Source organism: Meriones unguiculatus, chromosome 1 (genome assembly GCF_030254825.1).
Source record: "Meriones unguiculatus strain TT.TT164.6M chromosome 1, Bangor_MerUng_6.1, whole genome shotgun sequence".
NCBI classification, from domain to species: domain Eukaryota; kingdom Metazoa; phylum Chordata; class Mammalia; order Rodentia; family Muridae; genus Meriones; species Meriones unguiculatus.
Genome location: NC_083349.1, coordinates 88,830,597 through 88,852,192, shown reverse-complemented (window position 1 = coordinate 88,852,192; position 21,596 = coordinate 88,830,597). Strand labels below are relative to the sequence as shown.

Sequence of the window (21,596 nt, the reverse complement as noted above, 5' to 3'; positions counted from 1 at the left end):
ATAAGCAGGCTTGCTTCTTTTCATTTACAGTTACACAGTTCTCCACTGACTTAACTGGAGAAATATAATTTTCTACAGAAGTTGTCTCACCATTTATGTTTTAAAATTCATGCAAAATTGGGGTGGGGTGGGGGCTGAAATAATCTCCAAATCTGCTTCTCATATATATGCACTTAAGAAAATCTTCACCACAGTCTCTGCAATTGGGTCAGCTCGCACAAAGACATGTGGGATAGACATGAGCTCCCTCTGCACCCTGCAAACCTTGTAAGTGACACCTCATGATAGTGCAAATGAAGCATAGCATGATGAGAAAATGAAGAAGAATGAACCTGGATCTTCAGCCCAGTAGTTTCTAAAACATAAGAGACTGAATTTTATACCTTAAAATACACTGCACAAGCTTATTTTTCCTTTCATACATTTAAGAATATTTATGTGCTTCCTATTATGAAAAAGAAGTATAGTTCTCAGAAATTCTAATAAAATCAAACTGGCTCATTTATTTGTTTGTCCACACATGAACATTTGCAAGAGTCACAGGTTTTAAAGTAAGCCTCATTTTTACCTGCCTTCATTTTTCTGGTAGAAATTCATCACACTGTCATTTACCTTTATGCTTACCTTCTACTCTCATCTATTAGGCTCAGCAATTCTTTCCTTGTGAGCCCTTTGTCCTAATAATTAGCTAAATATTCAGTGAGCTTATTGACCCAACAAATTCAACATCACCTCTTTCTTATTAGGTTTCTTTTAAGCTACCACCCTACATGCCCTGCTCTGGGCCTCTTTGCACTTTTCCACCCTAGTTTCTGAGTGCACCACCCTCAGAGGCTGATTTGACATCCTAATGTTCTCAGATTGTTTTGTACAGAATTAGTTCCCTCTTGCCTAGAGAAGAAAGGGGTGAAGTGTAAAAACTTCACAACAGGATTTTGTTTAGGAGCTTAAATTCTGACTGGTGAGTATAAGGGGATGGAGGGAGCTTTACAAACAAATGTGAGCAGCACGTAAGTCGCAACCCTGATGGAAAGAAAGTTCTCTGACCCCGAAGAATAATGCCAACTGTGGCCCATGCGCTATCTTTGCCACTCCATCATGCTTTCTCCTTTTCAATGAGAGATGAGCCTTAATTTTCATTCACACAGAGACAATTACTGAATTCTGGAGGGAAATGCTAGCAAAGACCACCAGACGGCGTCTGCCTGGGGTAGAAGCTGCAATGGGAAAATGTCCAGCAGCGATAGGGACCCTTGCTGTCCTCTGTCCCCTACTCAGGCACTGTGCCCGTTCAGAGGCCTCATCATTCAGTCCCTGTGTAGACTCAGGCCCACAGAGAACTTAATATGCATATGAGATTATTAGCTCATAGCACCCCACTGCTACAATTAGCCACCCCACACCCGCACATACCCCCATCTGGTGCACCACTCCCACCCACCCACGCTCTGTCTGGCCCTCCTGTGCCCTGGCTCTCCTTCCTCCCAGGAGACTGGTATAGTTCTGCACAAAGGCAAGGCAGTGGCTGCACCCAAGTAAAGGGAGCAATAAGCTCCCCGGCACGGAGAGAGTCAGGGGAAGGAGCACCTGAAGCTCAGCACTGTTTCCCAGGGATCTGCCTGCTATACTTATGGGAAGAACTGGCTCAGGTTTTGCTAGGTGTCTCTACAAGAATCCTGGGAGAACCAGGGAAATGAGCTAAACAATCAGTTCTTTGGACCCAAAGTAAAGTGTGTCACTATTCCACTCCCAGGGAGGGGTTACCAGGGTGACCTGTCTCTGTGCATTAGATCATGCTATAGCTTTTCAAGCCTAACCACAGTGATCCCCAGGTAGGAAATCTATCCCTGGGGAAGGGGCCAGAGTACGAAGAGCTGCCCCTGGGAAGGGAAATACATAGGAGGGGGCAAAGAATCCAAGGCTGAGCAGACTCCTTAAGGTGAACGGACTCTGCAAGAAAGATGTGGAAGTGCTGCCAAAGAGAGTGATCACAATTTCAGCCCAGAGGATAACAGTGGATTTTACACTAGGAAAAGACAAAGGCTGGGAGTGGAGGAAGCCTCCCATGCACTGAAAAGGAAAAAATAAAAACCTAACTGATTTTGTTATTTTATTTTTGGCAATTTGGGAAATCTGGTATAGATTTCATTTGAACACAGGAGGAGCCTGGCTCACACTCCTCGTACCTCTGGAGAAATAACCTGCTAACCAAGGCATGCGCCACTCTAAGCTCTTTCCTAACAAACTACACGGCAGGTCCCTTCTGCTCCAATTTCTCTTCCTCCAGGTAGAACTCCTGGCTTAGCCCAGCCAGTCTGTAGTTCATGCAAGCCCTCCATGGAAAGAATTGCACAGAGCAAGCTCGACAGCCTGTGTTCAGGAGCCTGCAGACAAGATCCTTAGGGAGACAGTCTGTAAAGTCTAAGATCGTTCCTATTGTATCTAGACAATAACTTGGCCAAATCGCCAAGAAACTGAAATCCGTGTGTGTGTGTGTGTGTGTGTGTGTGTGTGTGTGTGTGTGTGGTTTCCTGGCCAGGAACAGAGGGGGTAGCTCCTTAAACTACTGCCTTCTGGAAGTAAGACACAAGTGGGGCAAGAGGGACTGGACTCCTGTTGAGTGGGCCCCTAGTCCCGAGACCTCTTTCCTGTCACTGCAGTCTGGGAGCGCTTCAGAGGGATGCTCAGATTCGAACCTCACTGCCCTGGGTCAGGGAAGATGGTCTGGAGGTGGGGCAGCGCGGCGCAGACAAAAGGTTCTGCAGAGCCCTCCTCTCTCAGCTCAAGTCCCTCTGTGGAGTGCGGCGCCCCATCTGGCCACTGAGTGACCTTCTGGCGAGTGACGCCCCCTTCCAGCGGGGCCAAGCGCCCTGCCCAGCCTGGTCCTTTATTAGATGCCCACATCTCCCAGCACCTCGGCAAGGCACGCCCCTCCCACCCCTCACCACAGACACCCGCGATGCCTTCACCCATCCCCTTCTATTGTCTTCAAAGAGATAAGTGGCTCCCCACAAGCACACCTAAATGCACCTCCCTTTTCTCTGGCTCCCATTTCTTAGAGCCTTAAGGGCCGAGAAGCGAGCAAGTGCAGGGTTGAAGAGGGGGACCAGGGAATGACCCGCAAGAACTTGGCATTGCAGACCCACCGTGTCCGCCTCGTAAGGATGCTGGTGACCTGTAGATTGCAATAGGCACTGAATGATGCTTGCTGCTGCCATGGAAATGGTGGATGTGGTGCGCTCCCAAACTGGACGCCCCCCAGGCCACTCCTAGGAGGCCGCTGAGGGTGAGCGGGACTATCCAGAGCAGGGCCAGGCGCCCCCCTGCGCCGCCGCCACTAACGCCCCCGGGCGAACCCAGCTCGGCGCCGCACCGGAGCATCCTCTGGTACATGGCGGGGCGCCCGCCAAGGGGCACCCGCCGCGGGAGGCAAAGTTTGGGGCACGAGAAGAGGAGAGGAAGCCGGGGATCCGGCCGCTCGCGGTGGGCTGCGGGGCCGGCGGCCTCACCGCGCCAGGGCACCCATCCTCTCCCTCCTTCCGACAGTCTTCTCGGGGTCCTGTAGTCTGCCGTGCCCTGCAACCCAAACAATCCGAAACATAGCCGAGGCGAATCCAGCTGGCGGGGCACTTGTCCGGAAAGGCAGCTCGGGAGAACAGCAAGCGCAGAGAGGGTGGCTGTTCCCAGGTTTGCAGGGCTCCAGCTTCTCCAGAGATACTCCCCAAGAGTTTCGGGCGAGAGTGAGTGCCGGGGGGGGTGGGGAGCCGGGAAATTGTTTAAAGCTCCTCCCGGAGGGTCCTCACTTCTACATGACAGCCATCCACCGGGAATCCACTAGGTAAATCCATTTAGCATTGTGCGTGGGGAATGGGGAGGCCACTTCGCCGGTCCAGCCTCCTTTCAGGAGAGAAGCAGACCCCATGGACGCGAGGCACCCCTTCCCTCCATTCAGCCCCGGCCAGCTCTCCGGCTCTCGCCAGCCTCCCCCGGGCAGCGCGCAGAGCAGCGGCGCGCATCGCCTGCTCCAGAGGCAGTCTCCAAGTCCGCCGCCTCCTGACGCCCGGCGAAGGGTTCAGAGGGAAGAGGGCTCCCTTGTGAAGACAGCGGGGATCGAACTGGGGAGAGCGAGCAGGGGAAAAGCAGCAGATGGAGAGGCGGAAGAAAAATATTTTAAAAATAAATAAATAAAAGAAGAAAAAAGAAAGAAAAAATAAATAAAAAAAAAAAAAGGAAAGAACTGAAAAACCACACACACGCTGGTGAAGCTTGGGGCTCTATGCAAATCTGCAGTCTCCAAACAGCAAATCACCGAAGCTCGAATGCAATGCAGAGGACGAGCCTATGTAACAAGGGAGGCTGGTCTAGCTTCCCGCAAAAATTGCCCGCTTTGCCTCTTCCTGGCATTCTCCACACATCACAGGGACACGTGGACGGCGATGCGGGAAACACCTAAAAAGCAAAGCGCCCTCCTCAGCCAGGTGATCCCTCCGTCTGAATCACCCGGGCAAAAGGCATCCTTCCCAACCCCTCTGCATAAAAAGTAACCAGTGTCTTCAGAGCTCTTAAAAGGGAAGGGATCTGGCTCTTTTTATTGGACCAAACTTGTTCTACCAGGTGTTCACATCCAAACTGCTAAAAAAGGCTTGACAACATCTACGAGGCGTCAGTTCCGATGACTTGCTTGCTGCATGTATTACTTATAACAAAGAGCCCTCATCCCCGTGAGAGCCAGGGGAAGTCAGGGTGACACAAAGTCCAGGAAGACAACAGGGTGATCAGCTAGCTGGGTAAGAGGTAGAGCAGGGAAGCACGGAATAGAAGAGAAAGAGACTAAAGACAGAGACACAGTATGACTTAACTATCTTCCAGCCAATAAATTGGTATATCCAAGAACTACCAAGATATGTAGACAGTCAGCTTTTCCTCTTCTACCATAGGGTTCTCACCCTAGTTCTTAAGAAAAACAACCTCAGGGCTGAAAATTCTAGACCTAGTGTCTCCAAGGGAGCTGGGTGAGGACTTTTTTTTTTTTTTTTTTTTTTTTTTGAAACTGGGCATCTTTCCTGAAAGCTTTGTGTCCCCAGGAGAAAAATCAGAGAAATGAAAGAATCTGCCTTTCATACTAGAAATCTACTAGTACCTGTGACCAGACAGGAAGGACCCCCATCAGATGAAGATCGAGGCCATGACTGAACTATCGTCCAGTTTTCCAACAGATGAGCAGCTGTATTTTATTAAATTATTATTATTATTACTGCATTGAGACAAGATGCCATATAGCGTTGGCTAGTAGCTCCTGACCCTCTTGGCGCCTCTTCACAAGCACTGGGCTTATAAAAATATGCTGCCTTATTTGATCTGAACTCTTATACCTTTGAAAGTTATTCTGAGAACATTTGGTTCAAAAAAGAAGCTGCTTACCCATGTAGCCATTTGAGTTTGTATATTGTTTGCTAGCTCTTACAAAAAGATAAGTTTGTAAATTAATTGTATGGGTCAATATCAGGGGCTCCAAATCAAAAGTGTAGCAATCCATCATCACTACCATACCCTCTGAAAGCTTTTTCAATTTGCTGAAAACATAATTCTTCAGTACTTCATTCCTCTATGTAAGTACATTGTTTATCAGCTTTCCATAGGGGCTCAAAGAGCAACAGAACAAACCTGTATTTCCTACCGTGTGCCGCTTATGTCCTTGTCCCTCAGGGCCATTTTCTCTTTATTTTGTTAGATATGTACTTTAATCTATAAGAACAGTCATTTTTGTATTTATTACAAAAGTGTATTTATTATAAAGTACAGCTCTGAGAAAATGAAGGAAGTCATCCTCAGAGTATGTTTTTAAGACTACAGGTCCAGGGTTGGAGGAGGTGGATCGGTGGCTCTTGCTGTGAAAGCCTGACAGCTAGAGTGTGGATCACTAGAACCCACATACACAGCAGTTCAAGCCTCTCTGATCACAGTGTGCCCTAGAGAGATGGGAGGTGGTGATGGCAGAATGTCCAGAAGCAGGAATATCAGCTAACCCAGCTTACCCATCAACAAAGAGAACTTGTCTCAAACACAATGCAAACAGGGCAGACACCCAAGCATTGTCCTGTGACCTTCACACATGAGCAATGGCATGCCCCCCTCACAGCCATTAACAAGCACACACACATGGGAAGTGCTGGTGACAGGTCCATATTCTGAATTTGACATTTCAGTGTCTGCGTGAAAAACAGAGAGGAGACTGGTACAGGTAAAAACAACTGGTGGTGGCTTCTTGGCAACATCGCCCACAAGCTATGTCACATTGTTTTCTTGGTCTCATTCATAAAATAGTCACCATCTTACCTTTCTTAATGATTCCACAGGACAGAGAAGATAAAATGCACTTTAATATTAGAGTGAAAAACAAAGAAACAAAAATAAATAAAACATAAAATTCACCATTAATTTGAGTAGGTATAAGGTGCATGTTGATTAATGTGCCCCGTATCTCATATCCTTTCTATCTGAAAAAAGAAAAAAAAATATATAGTGTATTTTCTCCACTACCCCATAGATGGTGTAATTTGTCCTTTCCTTTCCAACTAGATCCCTGAAAGGGACAGGAGCTAAGTCTTCCTTTGTACTCCCTCTAGTGCCCAGGACATGTGAAACATAAGGTAATCTTAAATACACCGAGTTCTTATTATTTTCTATAGTTATGGTCCACAATCATAGCCATGGTTATAGTCACCATGAACACCGAGGCAGCAAATACTGAATCATTGCTTCCAGAGAGAAATGTCAGGTTAGGTTCTTCTGAACTCCACTAATATCACTTTGAATCACTAGTTAACAAATAACTTTAGTTTATATGTTTCTATTTAAAGATATTACTTAAACATTGTTCATTAATGAACATTGAACTCTGGACCTGAATTAAGCTTATATAAGACATGCATTTTTTTCTCTCAAGAACTTTCAAGCCTATATACATTTCAGTGATAAGACTGGACATTACTTTCAAATATTACAATCACTAAAGACAAGTATAAAGGTGTAAGCAAAGCACCTGAGAGATGATTCGAAAGTCGGGGAATTGTGCTGTTTGAGAGTACTCTAAGCTACACAGAGACATTGTCTCAGACAAAAAAAAAAAAAAATCAAATATCGAAATCAGTCAAACCAAAACCAAGGAAGGTGTAAAAAAGTTCAACACTAAATAAACTGCAATGTGAACACTTTCCTATGACATGTGAGCAGAAGCATGGAACAGAGCCTCGCCTTGCTCAGCTTGAGCTTTGAACCTCTTTGGGTGACTGAATATTTTCATCATTCTTTGCACAGGTACTAATGATTATTTGGGGTGATACACTTTAGTGAAGGAGGCTGGATAATCTTTCTGTGTGAATAAACAAGATTGCCTGTGTTTGTTATCCTCTTCTTCGTTAGGAAAGGACGTGGTAGCAATTTTAGAAAGTGATTCGTATAAGCTAAAGCACACACAAAGAGAATCAATGTGGAAGATTCCAATGAATTTTCCGAAGAGTGTTCAGTGAAGAAGAATCTCCCTCCTGCTTTATATTGCCGAGGGCCCTGAGAGATAAAGGCAGGGTTAAGGAAAGGATAGACTGGAAATCTTAGTTTTACAGGGGTCTCCAGAGCTTAAGAAGGAGTATTTATGGCTGTCTTAACGGAGAAAATTGTAGCTATTGTCTTCCAGGCAGATGTCTAGGGCACCTTTGCAATACTTAGGAGGTACCGGGCTGGACACTGCTGCTGTGGCACTGGCAGTGTTTGTTATAAATGGTAGTAATTTTGTGAAACAAAAACTGGTTCTCTGTGCAGATGGTGGGCAAAATTCTTATGGACAAATACATGCCACTTTTGGATGAGGCAAATTAAACATCCTTTTTATTTTTTAATCTGTGTTTCTTCAGATAACTAGGCCAGCAGTTTGAGATTATGTTCTCTAAGGGAAACTGAGGCATGTCTGAGAAACTATTTTTGATGGCTTAAAATTTTGTCAGAAGAAACGTGAGGCTTTGGCTACCTTATTTTTTTTCAGTATGTGTTTGGTGTTATTAACTGTACATTATTAGTGTTACTCTGTATTTCATGAAAGTCGGTGACTTTATTTCATGCTCTATTATCACAGCCATAGTCTTAGAAGCCAGAGGTAGTTGCTGGAAATCTTGAGATATCACCATCTCTGATCATGATGGAGCTTTGCTTATTAGTTTGAATACTCTCATCTATTTAAAAAAGATTAATATACATGAAGTTCAAGTATTGACAGATGATGTAATGGGGGATAGAAACCAGTTTTCTTTGTTTCAATTATTAATGTAGCAAATGTGTAGAGTCTCCAAAATGTCTTGTATATACATCTTATTTATATTGGATTAAAAACATCTGAATCCTAAATACATCTGTACTTTATTATAAATAATGGTGTCAAAATAATACTAAGAACCCACAACTTATCTGCATTGGCACGACTCTGAGAGTTGAGTGTATTAATTCACTTAGTCATTACAAAATGATGTGAAGTAGGTATTCACATTGATCTCTAACAGGTGATAGCCACCTAATTCTGAGATGATAAGTTGGACAAACACCACAACTAAAACACTGTCCTGCTTATTTGAAGAAAAGCCTTTTTGTCAAATTGCCATTGAGCTTGTTTGTGAAAAAAAAAAAAAAAAAAAAAACAATTAAAAAGATTAGAACCTCCTCAATCTCCCCAAAGGAGTGATATAATTTCATGCCTAGTTATTAACAGTGTCTGTGTCTATAGTGGAAACTAACCTAAGTCTTGCATTCACTATGACCTATTTTGGGATCTCTAGAATAGTTAGACTTTCCTCACCCCTAACAATTGTAACCCCTGAGTACTGCCCAAAGGAACCAAGTAGCTATGTGTGTTAAATCATCCTAAGCTAACTTAGGCAATGATTTACAAGGAACAACAACACGAATAGCCTAAGATGGACAACAGTGTTCAGAAGTGGAATGAACAATGGGGTAGGAAGGAGGGAAGTGGGCATTAACTGAAATAGATGGAAAGAGTGACTACAAGAGAGAATTAGAAAGAAATGGAGGATTGGCCATTTCAAATTATCTTCTCATATCCCAAAGTCACTCTTAAAGTCTGTCTTAAAGAAAAGAATGGTTGCCAGGCAGACATTTCTACCTTTTCATGGTTTTCTTAAGCTTAATTGGAAATCCTTACGGCTCAGTATTAAGCTTTTTAAATAGGAAAGAAGACATTAAAAGTAGCAGAGGGGAAGTATATTAAAACCCACAGGCAGCACTAATCTTTTAAAAATTAAAATGAGGAGAATGGCAGGCTTGCATTTTGCATTTCTACTTGTGTCATCATAGAGACAATCAGACCCCATATTTCTACCAACCTGTACTCAGAACTGAAGAAGAAAATAGGGAAGGACTCACAAAAACATACAGTCTTTAAGAATTGTAAACATAAACTCCTGATCTTATTACTGCTCTATGTGATGTTAGGTCCTGAGGGGTATTCTGAGATTGATCAGTATGGAAGAATAGGTGCACTGACAGGAAAAACATATTCAACAGTTTAAAAGCATTCTTGGAGATCTACTTTAATCCCTTTATTGTTTTGTTTTTAATTTAGATGATAAAACTGTAACAGAGTAGCCATTTTGTGTACTGTTTGTATATGAATTTAGAAGCTCATTTTCATCCCCAAACAGCCACCACCCAGTCACAGACACAGAACGAATGGTAAATACAGTCACTCTATCTAATACTTAGCGTCTACTCAGAAATATAAATCAGGGAGAGTGGTGTGAATTCAACATGAGCCAACATGACACACAATTCACTCAAACTAAATTAAATTCTGGATGTTCAGTTGACTTCAGTGAAGTCAAGGTTACTTATATTTAGTACTGGAATATTTTATGATCTGTATGTATCCTTTGTCCTATTTAGTAAAAATGAAATTTATAATGGCCTAAATGAAAATCAATGTCAAAGTACCATGATAACTATCTTTAAATAGTACAGGTATCTACATGGGTACCAACCATTCAAGTCACTGTCAGAATTTAGTGTTTGCCTACTTTTTCATCAAGCTTGTACTGTTGACAAGCTGTCCCATAACCTACATTCTCCCAAGGTGAGTGTGTTCATTAGTTAGTTGGGAAGCATGGATCTGGGGTGCCAGAGTGTGTGTGTGAATCACTCTGTGTCATTATTAATGTGTCACCAGGTATCATCTGTACTAGTTTCCTCATCTGCAGAATGATTACAGTACTGCACTTAATTTAATTGGAACATGTTTTGAGACAGGCTAAATGCTTTATGTTATGCATATTTTAGTCAAATATGGAAAATATAAACACAAGAAGATGTGATGTAATTTTTAATTTAAGAATATTTTAAACTATCTTTACCCTATCAAGTTTGCTTATTTCTCAAATAATTTATTAGTTCGGCTTCCCTAAATCTATCATGCTCAAATTATAGGGTGCAGGGAAAACTCTGTGATGTGTTATTTTGTGTGCTTTGGGTCCCAAGTTTTTTTTTGTTTGTTTAGTTTAGTTTAGTTTTTTTGTTTAGTTTTATTTTGTTTTGTAATTTTGGCCTCCTTAATTTTTGGAGGTACTATGTGGTGCTAAGAAGCTCCTAGATGACTCTGGAGCTGCTGGGTTAAGGAAGCAAGACTTTGGCTTGTTCCTCTTTCTGAATGCTGCCCTTGACATAGGCATATTAGTGAACACACAGAGTGCTTTTTCATTAAGCTACTTAGCAATAATCTTACCTCCATTTAGCTGCTTCAAGCACTGTATACTCTAAGCATATATGAAGGTGTTGGCATCATGTCTTTCCTGAAAAGCATTTTTGAAAACTTAAAGATGCCATCATCAACAGGGTCAGATGAAAAGGGAGGAGGTCTTCCCAATTTTCCTGGACTTGGAAAGGGGCAGGGAGGAGATGAGGGAGGGAGGGTGTGATTGGGAGGGAATGAGGGAGCGGGATACAGCTGGGATACAGAGCTAATAAAATGTAACTAATAATTAAAAAAAAAGAAAATAAAAGATGCCATCATCTTCATCTCACAACATACAAATGTAAATCCTCTTTATTCTAGTTGGAAAGAAAATATTTCCCTGCTACTTTTTGCATCTGAGCTCTTCTTTGGTTACTGTGCTAGTGGCCTCTACTAGCTTACTAGCTATGAGACTTTAGGTAGGTTATTTAAACACAAATTTCCTTGTCTAAAAGATAGGATGCTAGGAATTGCATGGTCACCATTTGGATTAAGGGATGTGATACATTTAAATAAGATATCACCTGTCACATAAATATACAGACTGATGTTGTTTTTGTTGATGATTATCGTGTGTACTTGTGTGTGTGTTTTCATTTCTTTATAAGAGGAAAATCAATCATAGTAATACTTGTTTTCAAATAGACCTTAAAGCTGCTACTGTTCCAACTAGTCATCCACCACTACAAAAGCAAGTAGAACATCTCTCCCAGGTGCTGGCATGTCAAGCTTCCTGCCTGGCCAGCATCAGCCACAGGGACAATCAGTGCCATAGACTGATAAGCTGGCACGTGTCTGCCCACATTACAGAGCACAGTCCATCATGTTCATGCATCTCTGCACAGAGAGTAACATAAGCTTGTTCAAAACAGAATCAGATTAGAAGGACAATCATAAGCAAAGGCAGAAGGATGTAAAACTAATGGCCAACATGCTGATTCTTTAGTAAGCACAAGCATTTAAACTAGAAACCAGAAATCCTTTCCATATCATGTGCTTAGTTTCCTGAGCTTCCAAGCCCTTAGATCATGCTCCAGCTTACTCCATCTTTGCAAATCTATATTCTGAGACCTAGGCCGCCATTTGAATGCAGTGAATGGAATGAAATCATGCAGTTTGGATAGGTTCTTAAATAGCTTTACTTAGGATTTATAATCTGACCTTCATCCAATTCAGTAGTTATTAGAGTAACTATATGTTAGATTACAAATTTTTCACAGTGGTATTTTGTTGTTAGTACTATAGCTCAGCCTGCTTGGCCACTCCACTACAATGATCTCCTTCACTGCAGGCAAAGTTCAAGGTTCGTGGTGTGGATGTAAGTCTCAAAGTGGACCTCTGTGCATCTTCTCTGGTCCTGTCCAGCTAAGCTTCTGCTATTTGTCCTGTAGATACAATGTGCTCCACCTCTAGGGTTCGTGCTCTAGACATGGTGAGATGTTTGCTTTTGATTGTTTGTTTTGCTATTACCTATCCTATTTCCCCAGGTGAAAAACAAAAAAGAAAAAAATACTCTTTTCCCTTTCTTCGCTCCTAATATTCAAGTCATTCTTCAATCAATTTTTTTTTTTTTTTTTTTTCTGTGTAAACCTTGGTGCTGTCCTGGAACTACCTCTGTAGACCAGACTGGCCTCAAACTCAGATATCTGCCTGGAGTGCTGTGATTAAAGGCCTGTGCTACCACCGCCTGTTCAAAACCAAAATTTTGAACATGTTTCTTTGTTGGAAAAATTTTAAGATGTGGCAGTTATTTACATTCTTAATTACTGGAACGTCAAAATAATTCCTCAAATAATCAGGACAAGTAATAATATTCTCAAATTACAACTGTGCTGAGTAAAAATATAAAATATCAAAATTAATTATATCTCCATGTTTAGGCATTTCAAAGGACCCAAACAAATAGAGGAAAGAAACACCTTCCTTAATTTACCCAGGCACTCTTTGGTTAAGAAGTCCTGTTGCTTATAATCAACAAGAAACTGAGGCTGAATTTTAATTAAAATGCCAAGTTAATTGATTACAAGAAATAAGAGAATTCATTGTCATGTTTTCCTATTTATATTATAACTGGATGTCATTCTTTCTGTTAAGTCATGAAAAACAAAATGCCACCAGGCTATGCTGCCTGCTGGCAAGTTAAGTTTTTAGAAAAAGTCTGTAACTAATTTCTGAATCTTCAGTGTATGGTTTTACAGTAGAAACGTTGTTGTCATTATCATGACAATCATTCAAATATAATAGAAGACTAACTTTAACATCAGATGTATTTACTGTGGCACTGTGATAGAACAATAGCTGTGAGAGCTGGGAAGTGGCACAATTCGGTGTGGTTATTTCATGACTCAAGCCTCCTCCAGTATCGATTTCAGCATGAGTAGTACATGTTCCAAAATATTAGTTCCTAAAAGATGGAGGATGCTTTGTTTCTTGTATAACACATATATGACCTCTAAGCATTTTGAAAAGCCATTAATCTATTACTGTCTTCCTTTTCTTTTTGTGAAAGAATTGCTTTCCCTCCCATTTTCTCTGTTCTGTTGCTGTGATGATTCCCCTAGAGAACTGCGTGTTTATCTTGACAGGTGTTAGTAGATCCGGAGACCTCTGTGGAATTGTTCCTGGTTTCACTGAGGTACAGTGGAAAACATAGTGCTGTAGAAGTAATGAACTTACCTTATTGCATTCTAAATAAAATAAGCCACACAGCAAGTGGAATTAATTTGCTAATGTCTTCCTAATGAAGCTTTCATTAGACATATGTTGCAGACTTCAATATCTAACAGAAGGTACATATTAAAACAACGCAATACCTGATGATTCTTTGAGTATATGTCTGATGATTGCCTCATAGAATGTTCAGTAAAACAGCTTAACTTCAGATTATTTTAGATACTTTATTGCAGAGATACAACAAGCATTTCTGCATAAGAGTTTTGTAAAATTCTGAGTAAGTGAAATGAATGTCTTTTTCTCTGTTTCTCTTCAACAGTTAAACTAGATTTGGTGTTTGGGTGGTGATGGTGTTTTGAGTTTCTCAGAGCAGTGTCTCAGGCATCACAGGCTGGCAACCTTAAAAGCCCTATGTTGGCGATGGTGTACATAAACTCCTAACCATCCTCTCCTGCCTCTACCTCCCCAGCGCTGTGATTAATCACAGCCTTCCGCCACAGCACTCAGCCTGTGGCATTTATTTTTAAAGGATGGAAAATCAAAAGTTTTCAGTACCATGGAAAGTTTCATTTATTAAGAGAAGTCAGAGACAACTAATTAAAAATGTAAATGCTTTAATCCAATTCACAGTGTTTTATATTAAAAGCAATGCTACATAGCAAAGCTTAAATGGAGGCTGAACTGAATAGTTTAATGGTCAATGGGAGATCAATACAAATAAATGCAATCAACACCCCTTCATATTAATATGCAATATTTTGGATTTAAAATTTGTCTCAGACAAAATTCAAAACATTTCATAGAAAAATCTGCCTCTTTCAGAAAATTATCATCTCTGGAGCATGGGCTGCCCCCTTCTAGCTAATATCTAGCACAGCATAAAGAAGACCTAAAAGAAGTCACCTCCTCATGGCTCTATTCTGCCTTGGTCTTAATTTCTCATTTCAGTTTTTCTTACAAATTCTCTTCTGCTTCTTTATAATCACAGTTTTCCATGAGACTGAAAGATATTATCAGTCGTGCATTTTACCATTATAATTTAAATTTACTTATTCAACTATTATTCACTGCCACACTTTGCAGGAAAAAGAAAACACAGTAAAAGAAAACGAAAGGTGGGTCTTTTCGTCCTCAGTAGTAGCAGCTTAGAACAGTGTGAAAGCAGTGGATCATGAAAAAAAGCAATTTCCTACTTGAGGGATTAGACACTACTCTCTTTTGTCCTGTTAAGTCAAAGTTTTAGTTACTTTTTTTTACAAGTAATACTGATTTTTTTTTGATTTACATAAATACTCTCTAGGGAAATTGCAAAAGACGCCACAAACAGATATTTCTCAACCAATCAATGGAAGAGGAAAAAGGAAATATAATGAGTAAGTGCCTCCTTTATGCTGTCAGCCTTTGCATAAGCCTTTGTACAGCACTACAGCACAGGGAAGATTAAACTGCTAGACAAGCTAACGATAATTAACTCAATAGGAGCAAATTTGTAATGATCTACAAGGCCTTTTTCTTCTCTTTCTTTAGCAAAAATACAGGTGATTTTTATTTTGAAGCTCTCACATATGCTAGCATTACACATCTGAAAGCTATGGAAATTTCTACAAATGTTTGTTTTACCTCTGAGTTACAAAAATATTAACTCCTGCCCTTGGTCAGCAATATTTGAGGACATGTGTGGCAGAAAACTGCACTCCACAGCACCATGTGAGGATCATAACGATTTCAAAAGTGAATCTCTATTCATGGAGGAGCCAAGCATTTCTCAAATAATAAAGGCGAAGCATAGTCACATGTACAAAATATGGGGAAAGAAAATCAAGTGCTGATTTTCACACTCCATTCTGTAACTGTTTATTGCTTATGTGAGTCATGTTTAAGAAATTTGTACATTTTCAATGGTGAAATCTCTCATGCCATGTACAGAACAAAAATCTTCTTTGCTAAATCCAAGTGTTGTGACAAACCTTATAATTTATTTTATAATATACCTTAGTTTCTCTGTTTTGTCTGGCTACCATCCTAGTTTTCAAAGTTATGACTCATATCTGAGCATGCCATGAATGATTAGTAGATACAGTTCTAATTGGTATTTTGATTGCCTATTCCCACTTGTCAAAATGCTGATACTATTAAGTCAGCTTTATACTAACTCTCCTATAGAGATATTAAGGGCCAGACAACAATTATATTCATATTGCAAGCATTCCCTGCTTTACATACAACTAGAAACTGCTTGCAAAAGGTAAAGGGAATAAATATCACAGTAGCCAAATTAAAAGGCCATGGACCAGCCGTTAAGCAGAACGAAATCCATCCAATGCAGCAAAATATACTTAGACAATCAAAACAGTCTAAGATATTGAAGACAGTTAGGATGGCTGAAAAAAAAAGAGTTGAATTTGTAAAGATGATTTTACTTTTATTGAAGGAAAATAAAAAGTCCAAATAAAAAAGGCAGTAGTTAATATTTTTGTAACTCAGAGGTAGAACAAGTATTTGTAGAGTAATAATAACTCTGGGTTTCTAGGGCTGGAGATAACACAGCAACAACCACAACAAATCAAGAGTTGGTGGGATGATACATTAGAGAATGAAAAGTGTGTTGAGAATACTGTGGTTTTTTTCTTTTTCCTTTTAAATGTAAAAATAATATGATTGTGAATTAGACCTCATGATTTGTGAGATAGTATCTGCTCAAAACACAATTATTAGAAAAAAAAAAACAAAACAAGTGCCAGCCCCCAGTAGCATTTGGGGAGCCACACTGCTGTGCTTGCCTACAATACCCCATCATTCACGAAAAGTGGGAGTGATCCACTAGCTCTAAGTTTGCACTCAGTATCTACCTTTCTTTCTCCCAGGGAAAGAAGAACATTTCGGTGCATGGTATAGCAATGCAATCCTCTTAAAAAATGTTCACTTTCCCAACCTTCTTTACAACCATATTGTCTTTATGTCCTAGTTAATATTGAGGGACTGTAAATGGGACTAGTGTTTTTCTTTGCAGCTTATTTTGCCCCCCAAAACTGTAACTCTTACAAAAAAATGCAGTTAGTTCCAAAGGGAAACACCCATGTTAGCACCATGTCCTCTAAACCACACATTAAGGATGGAGAAGTAGGAAGTCAGGGAGAGCCTAAACATTTCATGCCTTCTGACATGCTTTATTAAAGCCCTGTGCCACATATTTAGCACTTCTTAAGAAATTTCAAAATTAAGTGATTTTTTTAAAATTTTTATATTAATTAGTTTATTCACTTTGTATCCCAGCTGTAGCCCCCTCTCTAATTCCCTCTCAATCCCAACCTCCCTCCCTTATCTCCTCCCATGTCCCTCTCCAAGTCCACTGATATAGAATGTCCTCCTCCTTTTCCATCTGACCCTAGCCTATCACGTTTCATCAGGACTGGCTGCATTGTCTTCCTCTGTCATCTGGTAAGGTTGCTCTCTCCTTAGGGGGAGGTGATCAAAGAGCCAGCCACTGAGTTCATGTCAGAGACAGTCCCTGTTCCCATTACCAGTGAACCCACTTGGAGACTGAGCTGCCATGGGCTACATCTGTGCAAGGGTTCTAGGATATCTCCATGCATGGTCCTTGGTTGGAGCCTCAGTCTCAGAAAAGCCTTCAGGGGCCAGATTTCTTGGTTATGTTTCTCTTCTTTTGGAGCTCCCATCCTCTCCAGGTCTTTCTATTTCCTAAGAGATCTCTTTAGTCAGATGTCAGAGTAATGGTGTTTAGAAGCTAAATACACACCTGATGAACGTAATCAATCCTGGAGAGGTGTTTTTACTCACATAGTGAGTCAGCCCATCCACATTCCAGGGCCCCCACAGAGACATTTCTTTCTCAAGAAACAGGTAGCCTATGCTCTAAGTTTCTCAAACGTTTTAGAAAATGTAAGATCATTGCTTTTACTTGGGCCATTAAGGACAGTAATTAGGAAAAAAGATATCTAGGGTTCTTTTTTAATTTTAATTTTTATTCCTTCTCAATGTATTCATTATATATCTGAATTGAAGTCCTTGCCCTCAACTCCTACCAGTCCCACCCTTCCTCCCTTCCCTCCATCCTCTTCCCCTGGACCACTGAAAGGGGGAGTTCTCCACTATTGTAATCTGCCCATAGCTTGTTAAGTCTCATCAGGACTGCCTGATCCTCTTCCTCTGTGTCCTGGCAAGGTCAGGAGCCAGTGATCAAAGAGCAGTCAACTGTGCTCATTATATTAGCAGCCCCTGCTCCCCTCACTCTGAGCAACACAAGGAGACTGAGCTGCCCATGGGCCACATCTGAGCAGGGGGTCTAGGTCCTCTCCATGCATGGTCTTCCGTTGGTGCATCAGTCTCTGCAGAACCCTCTGGGCTCTGACCTTTTAGTTTTGTTGGTCTCCTTGTGGGGCTCCTGTCCCCTCCATGTTCCTCTATTCCCACCTCTCTCTTTTTCCATAAGACTCCCTGTGCTTTGCACAAAGTTTGGCTGTAAGTCTCAACATCTGCTTCAATCCCCTGTTGGGTGAATGCTTTCAGAGGACCCTCTAGAGCAGGCTCCCACCCTGTTTTCTCTCTTCCACCACTTCTGGTGTCTATCCTGTTTGCCATTCTGAATGAGATAACCTCCTTAGTGTTTAGCTTCTTTAGGTCTGTAGATGGCCTATATTATACAGCTAATAACTGCTTATAAGTGAGTGTATAACATGCCTGTCTTTCTGTTTCTGGGTTACCTCACTCAGGGTGTTCTCTTCTAGTTGTATCCATTTGCCTGCAAATTTCATGGTTTCCTTGCTTTCAATAGCTGAGTAGTATTCCATTGTGTAGATGTACCACAATTTCTGTATCCATTCCTAGGTCTCTTGAAGACAAGAAAATGCCTTTGGTAAAGAACATTATGGGCCAAAAGGGCAGAGCTTATATTTTCCTTGCTGAACATGGCAAGAAAAAAAAAGTATAAAATATTCCATTCACTAGAGACAAAATTTAGAATTTGTGGACTGGGTATTTGCTCAGTTGGTAAGAACACTTACAGTGCAATTATGAGCATGTGAGTTTAAATCCTAGCACCCTGGTGAAAAGCAGTACGTGGTTTTGAGTACTTGTAACCCCAGACCAGTCAAACCCCTGGCCAGTCAACCTAGCCCAAATGGCCACGCTCTGATTCACTGTCTCAAGGCAATAAAACAGAGACCAATAGAGGCAGACACTGGACATCTTCTGAACTTCAGACAGACGCACATGAGTCTATGTTCTCATAATCACAACCCCACACACAGGACACATAACACACCACTCACATACAGAGTGGAATTTGTTGAAGCCATACTCATTTGCCCTCTCAGTTTGTTGAAACTGATCCAGAGATATTATTATTAATCATATCTTTCCAGGTATTATAGCCAAATATGAGTACCAGACATTGATTCATGGGCTTATTAATTAATAATCCAAATCTTCTCCATATCTAACAAGTATGCAAAGAACATATACTCAGAAGCACAATTTATAAGAAGCCTCAGCCTTATCAGAACTGGGCTAATGCCAATGTTTGTGGAGAGATTATGCACACTTATGGATGTGCAGGATTTGAATTTGGTCTATGTGGTGCTAAATGAATATTTTTGTCTCAGCCAATCTACTGTCCTACCCAGGGAGTATCAAAGTAGCCATTTGTATATCACAGACATGCTTATTGATCAGGCATTTATCATCTATTTTGTTAATGCTGTTTACAAATTTAAAAATTGATAGAAACCTAAAAATCCTTCACATTTAATATTCTGTCATTCCACAAGGCTGCTTATTAACTTTGTTATATATGTACAATTGTCATCAAGAGGACCTCAATTTCTCTAATTCTTGGGCACCACACCATGATTAAATATAAACAAAAAGGTTTTGACTTGGGCAGTAAGAAAGCCATTGTGGAATAAGATCAATAATTATATTGTTTTCCCAAAGAATGTGTTTGCAGTTGCTTCCTGTGGTCTTCAAAGCCCCAGCTAGATATGTAAAGCTACACTTGTTCTTTCTCCTATGTTTGCGTTTTTCTGTTCAAATAAAATGAAAATATATTCAGGAAATATCCAGAGGGCCCACATAGAAGTTAAGATGGCTTGAATGAACCTAAAACTAATAAAATGCATTTCAACTTGCAGGGCATTGTCTTCATCATGCACTCATTTGCTTCAGAACAGGAAAAAATTAACAAGAACATTTGTAAAATCCTGCAGGAATGTTTGGGAAAACCAGTAGCTAAGCACAGTATGAGGGAGACCCAATACCAACATTGTTAGTGTGAAACATAACCACAGGATTTTTACTGAATAGAAATGTAATGAACACACAACAATTCTACACAATGGGTTCAAAAATATTTTTATATAGTGAATTCTAATGTCCTGCTTATGGAGGAAGAACGATTTCCTCAAACTCTTGTCTAAGATATACATGAGGTGTGGTTTGAGATGTTTAACATCTTATTGTAAAAGATACATTAATGAAACGGCTGGGGAACAGATGGTTTTAAAAGACACACTCAGTCTGGAGTAAAGGAGACAAAAGAAATATTTAGGTCATCTTCAAATACTTTAAAGTTTCTGACATGAAAGTAGATTTATTCTTTATTTGCCTTGTAACCGCAAAGGACAATTAATTATAAGAAAAAACAGATTGATAAGATAGAAGATATTGGTAATCAATAACTGTACATGTCCCAGAAAGGAAAGGGAAAATTCTGACTTATGGCTCAGACTGGAATTGTCTCTCTCTATTTCCTTAGAGAAATAAATGATAGAGTTTATAAGGTATAATAAAGACAATTTTAACAGTCAACCAAAAAAACTGAAAGTGGATTTACATACCAGTAGAAACAAAGGAATTCAAAAGACCACCCTATGATATGATTGAGTGCAACCTGGCTAGCCTACAATGCATCCTTTAAAACTTTTGGAAATCAGGGTAAGTATAAATAAGAAAGACAGATTTATGTTTATAATCATATATATTTCTCTCCTGTTTTTATTCAGTATCTTTATACCTAGGGAAATACATCCCATGTTCTTCATGGAAATGTGGAGTAGAATATTGTAAGCTATCTAAGAAAAACAAGACAATGCTAATGTCCCCAAACAAAATGAGTAGCCATAAGTTTGGAACCCTAAGCACAAATAACAACATACTTGAAAGAAGAAATCACAACAGAGAAAAGAACAGCAATTCTCAACCTGTAGCACATTTTGGGGTCACATATCGATATCCTACATGTCAGATACCAACATTATGATTCACGGCAGTAGGAAAATTATGATTATGAAGCATCAATGAAAGGATTTTATACTTGCGGGTCACAAGATGAGGAACTGTATTAAAGTTTACAGCATTAGAAAGAATGAGAACCGCTGGAGTGAAGGAAAGCAAAAGCAGTACTGATCCCTCAAAGGTGACTAGTAAAGCAATCAAAACAAGTGTGAGACACAACAAGAACACATCAATACATGAACAGGTAGGTACCAACATATACTGGTGTGTACAGTGGTTGTTCTGGGTGCTACTATTGTTCTTTACTGCAATCATCAACTGATCAAGTTTGGCTTCTGTGTGTATGCATCCAGTCAACCATGAGGATAAAGAGTTTTTACATTCAATTCAGACTTGAAGTATTAACTTCATATAACAAATCACACGGATTATCTGTGTAAGAAGAGAAACAAATCTTGCAATTCCAAATAAGCAGAACCAAAGCACCCCAGTTGTAAGATATCACTGTTTTCTACAGGATTGTATAATTGATGCCCGTTGTTTCAGTGAGGAAAAGTTGCCATATTTATGTCATCTTTTTATTTCTGAATATAATTTGTTCCATGACATGCTCTATGATGTCAAACACATGCATATTAAGCTGTACATGCCCCCCACACATACACATGTATGTACACTGGATCTCTCCCAGTCCTACGTATCCAGTGGAGTGACTACCTGACACGATGATAAGTACACTGCTCTTACGTAGTTTGGTAATCCTCCAAATGCTTCCTCAACAGACAATGTTTATTCATAATCCAAGGTAAAGGGGTCAGCAAGTAGAGGAGAGCCACGGCACCACAACGAGGAGGAAGCTGTGGTATGAACACCTCACAGTACATTG

The 21,596-nt window shown here is 40.4% G+C and overlaps 1 protein-coding gene across 46 annotated transcripts in view; it reads right to left on the bottom strand.

Annotated features, from left to right (window-relative positions):
• Positions 1–21,596, bottom strand: part of Nrxn1 (neurexin 1) — a 1,167,492-nt gene that overhangs the window by 472,086 nt on the left and 673,810 nt on the right. The window contains exon 1 of one of the 46 annotated variants that reach the window (XM_060393288.1): positions 3,147–4,477. The exons of 42 other annotated variants lie outside the window; for them this stretch is intronic. In XM_060393288.1, coding sequence (XP_060249271.1) covers positions 3,147–3,393 — 247 coding nt within the window. In that variant the 5' untranslated portion in view covers positions 3,394–4,477. Of the gene's footprint in view, positions 1–3,146; positions 4,478–21,596 lie in introns of those variants that run through there. 3 more of the 46 variants (XM_060393285.1, XM_060393283.1, XM_060393280.1) reach the window with 3 other exon arrangements.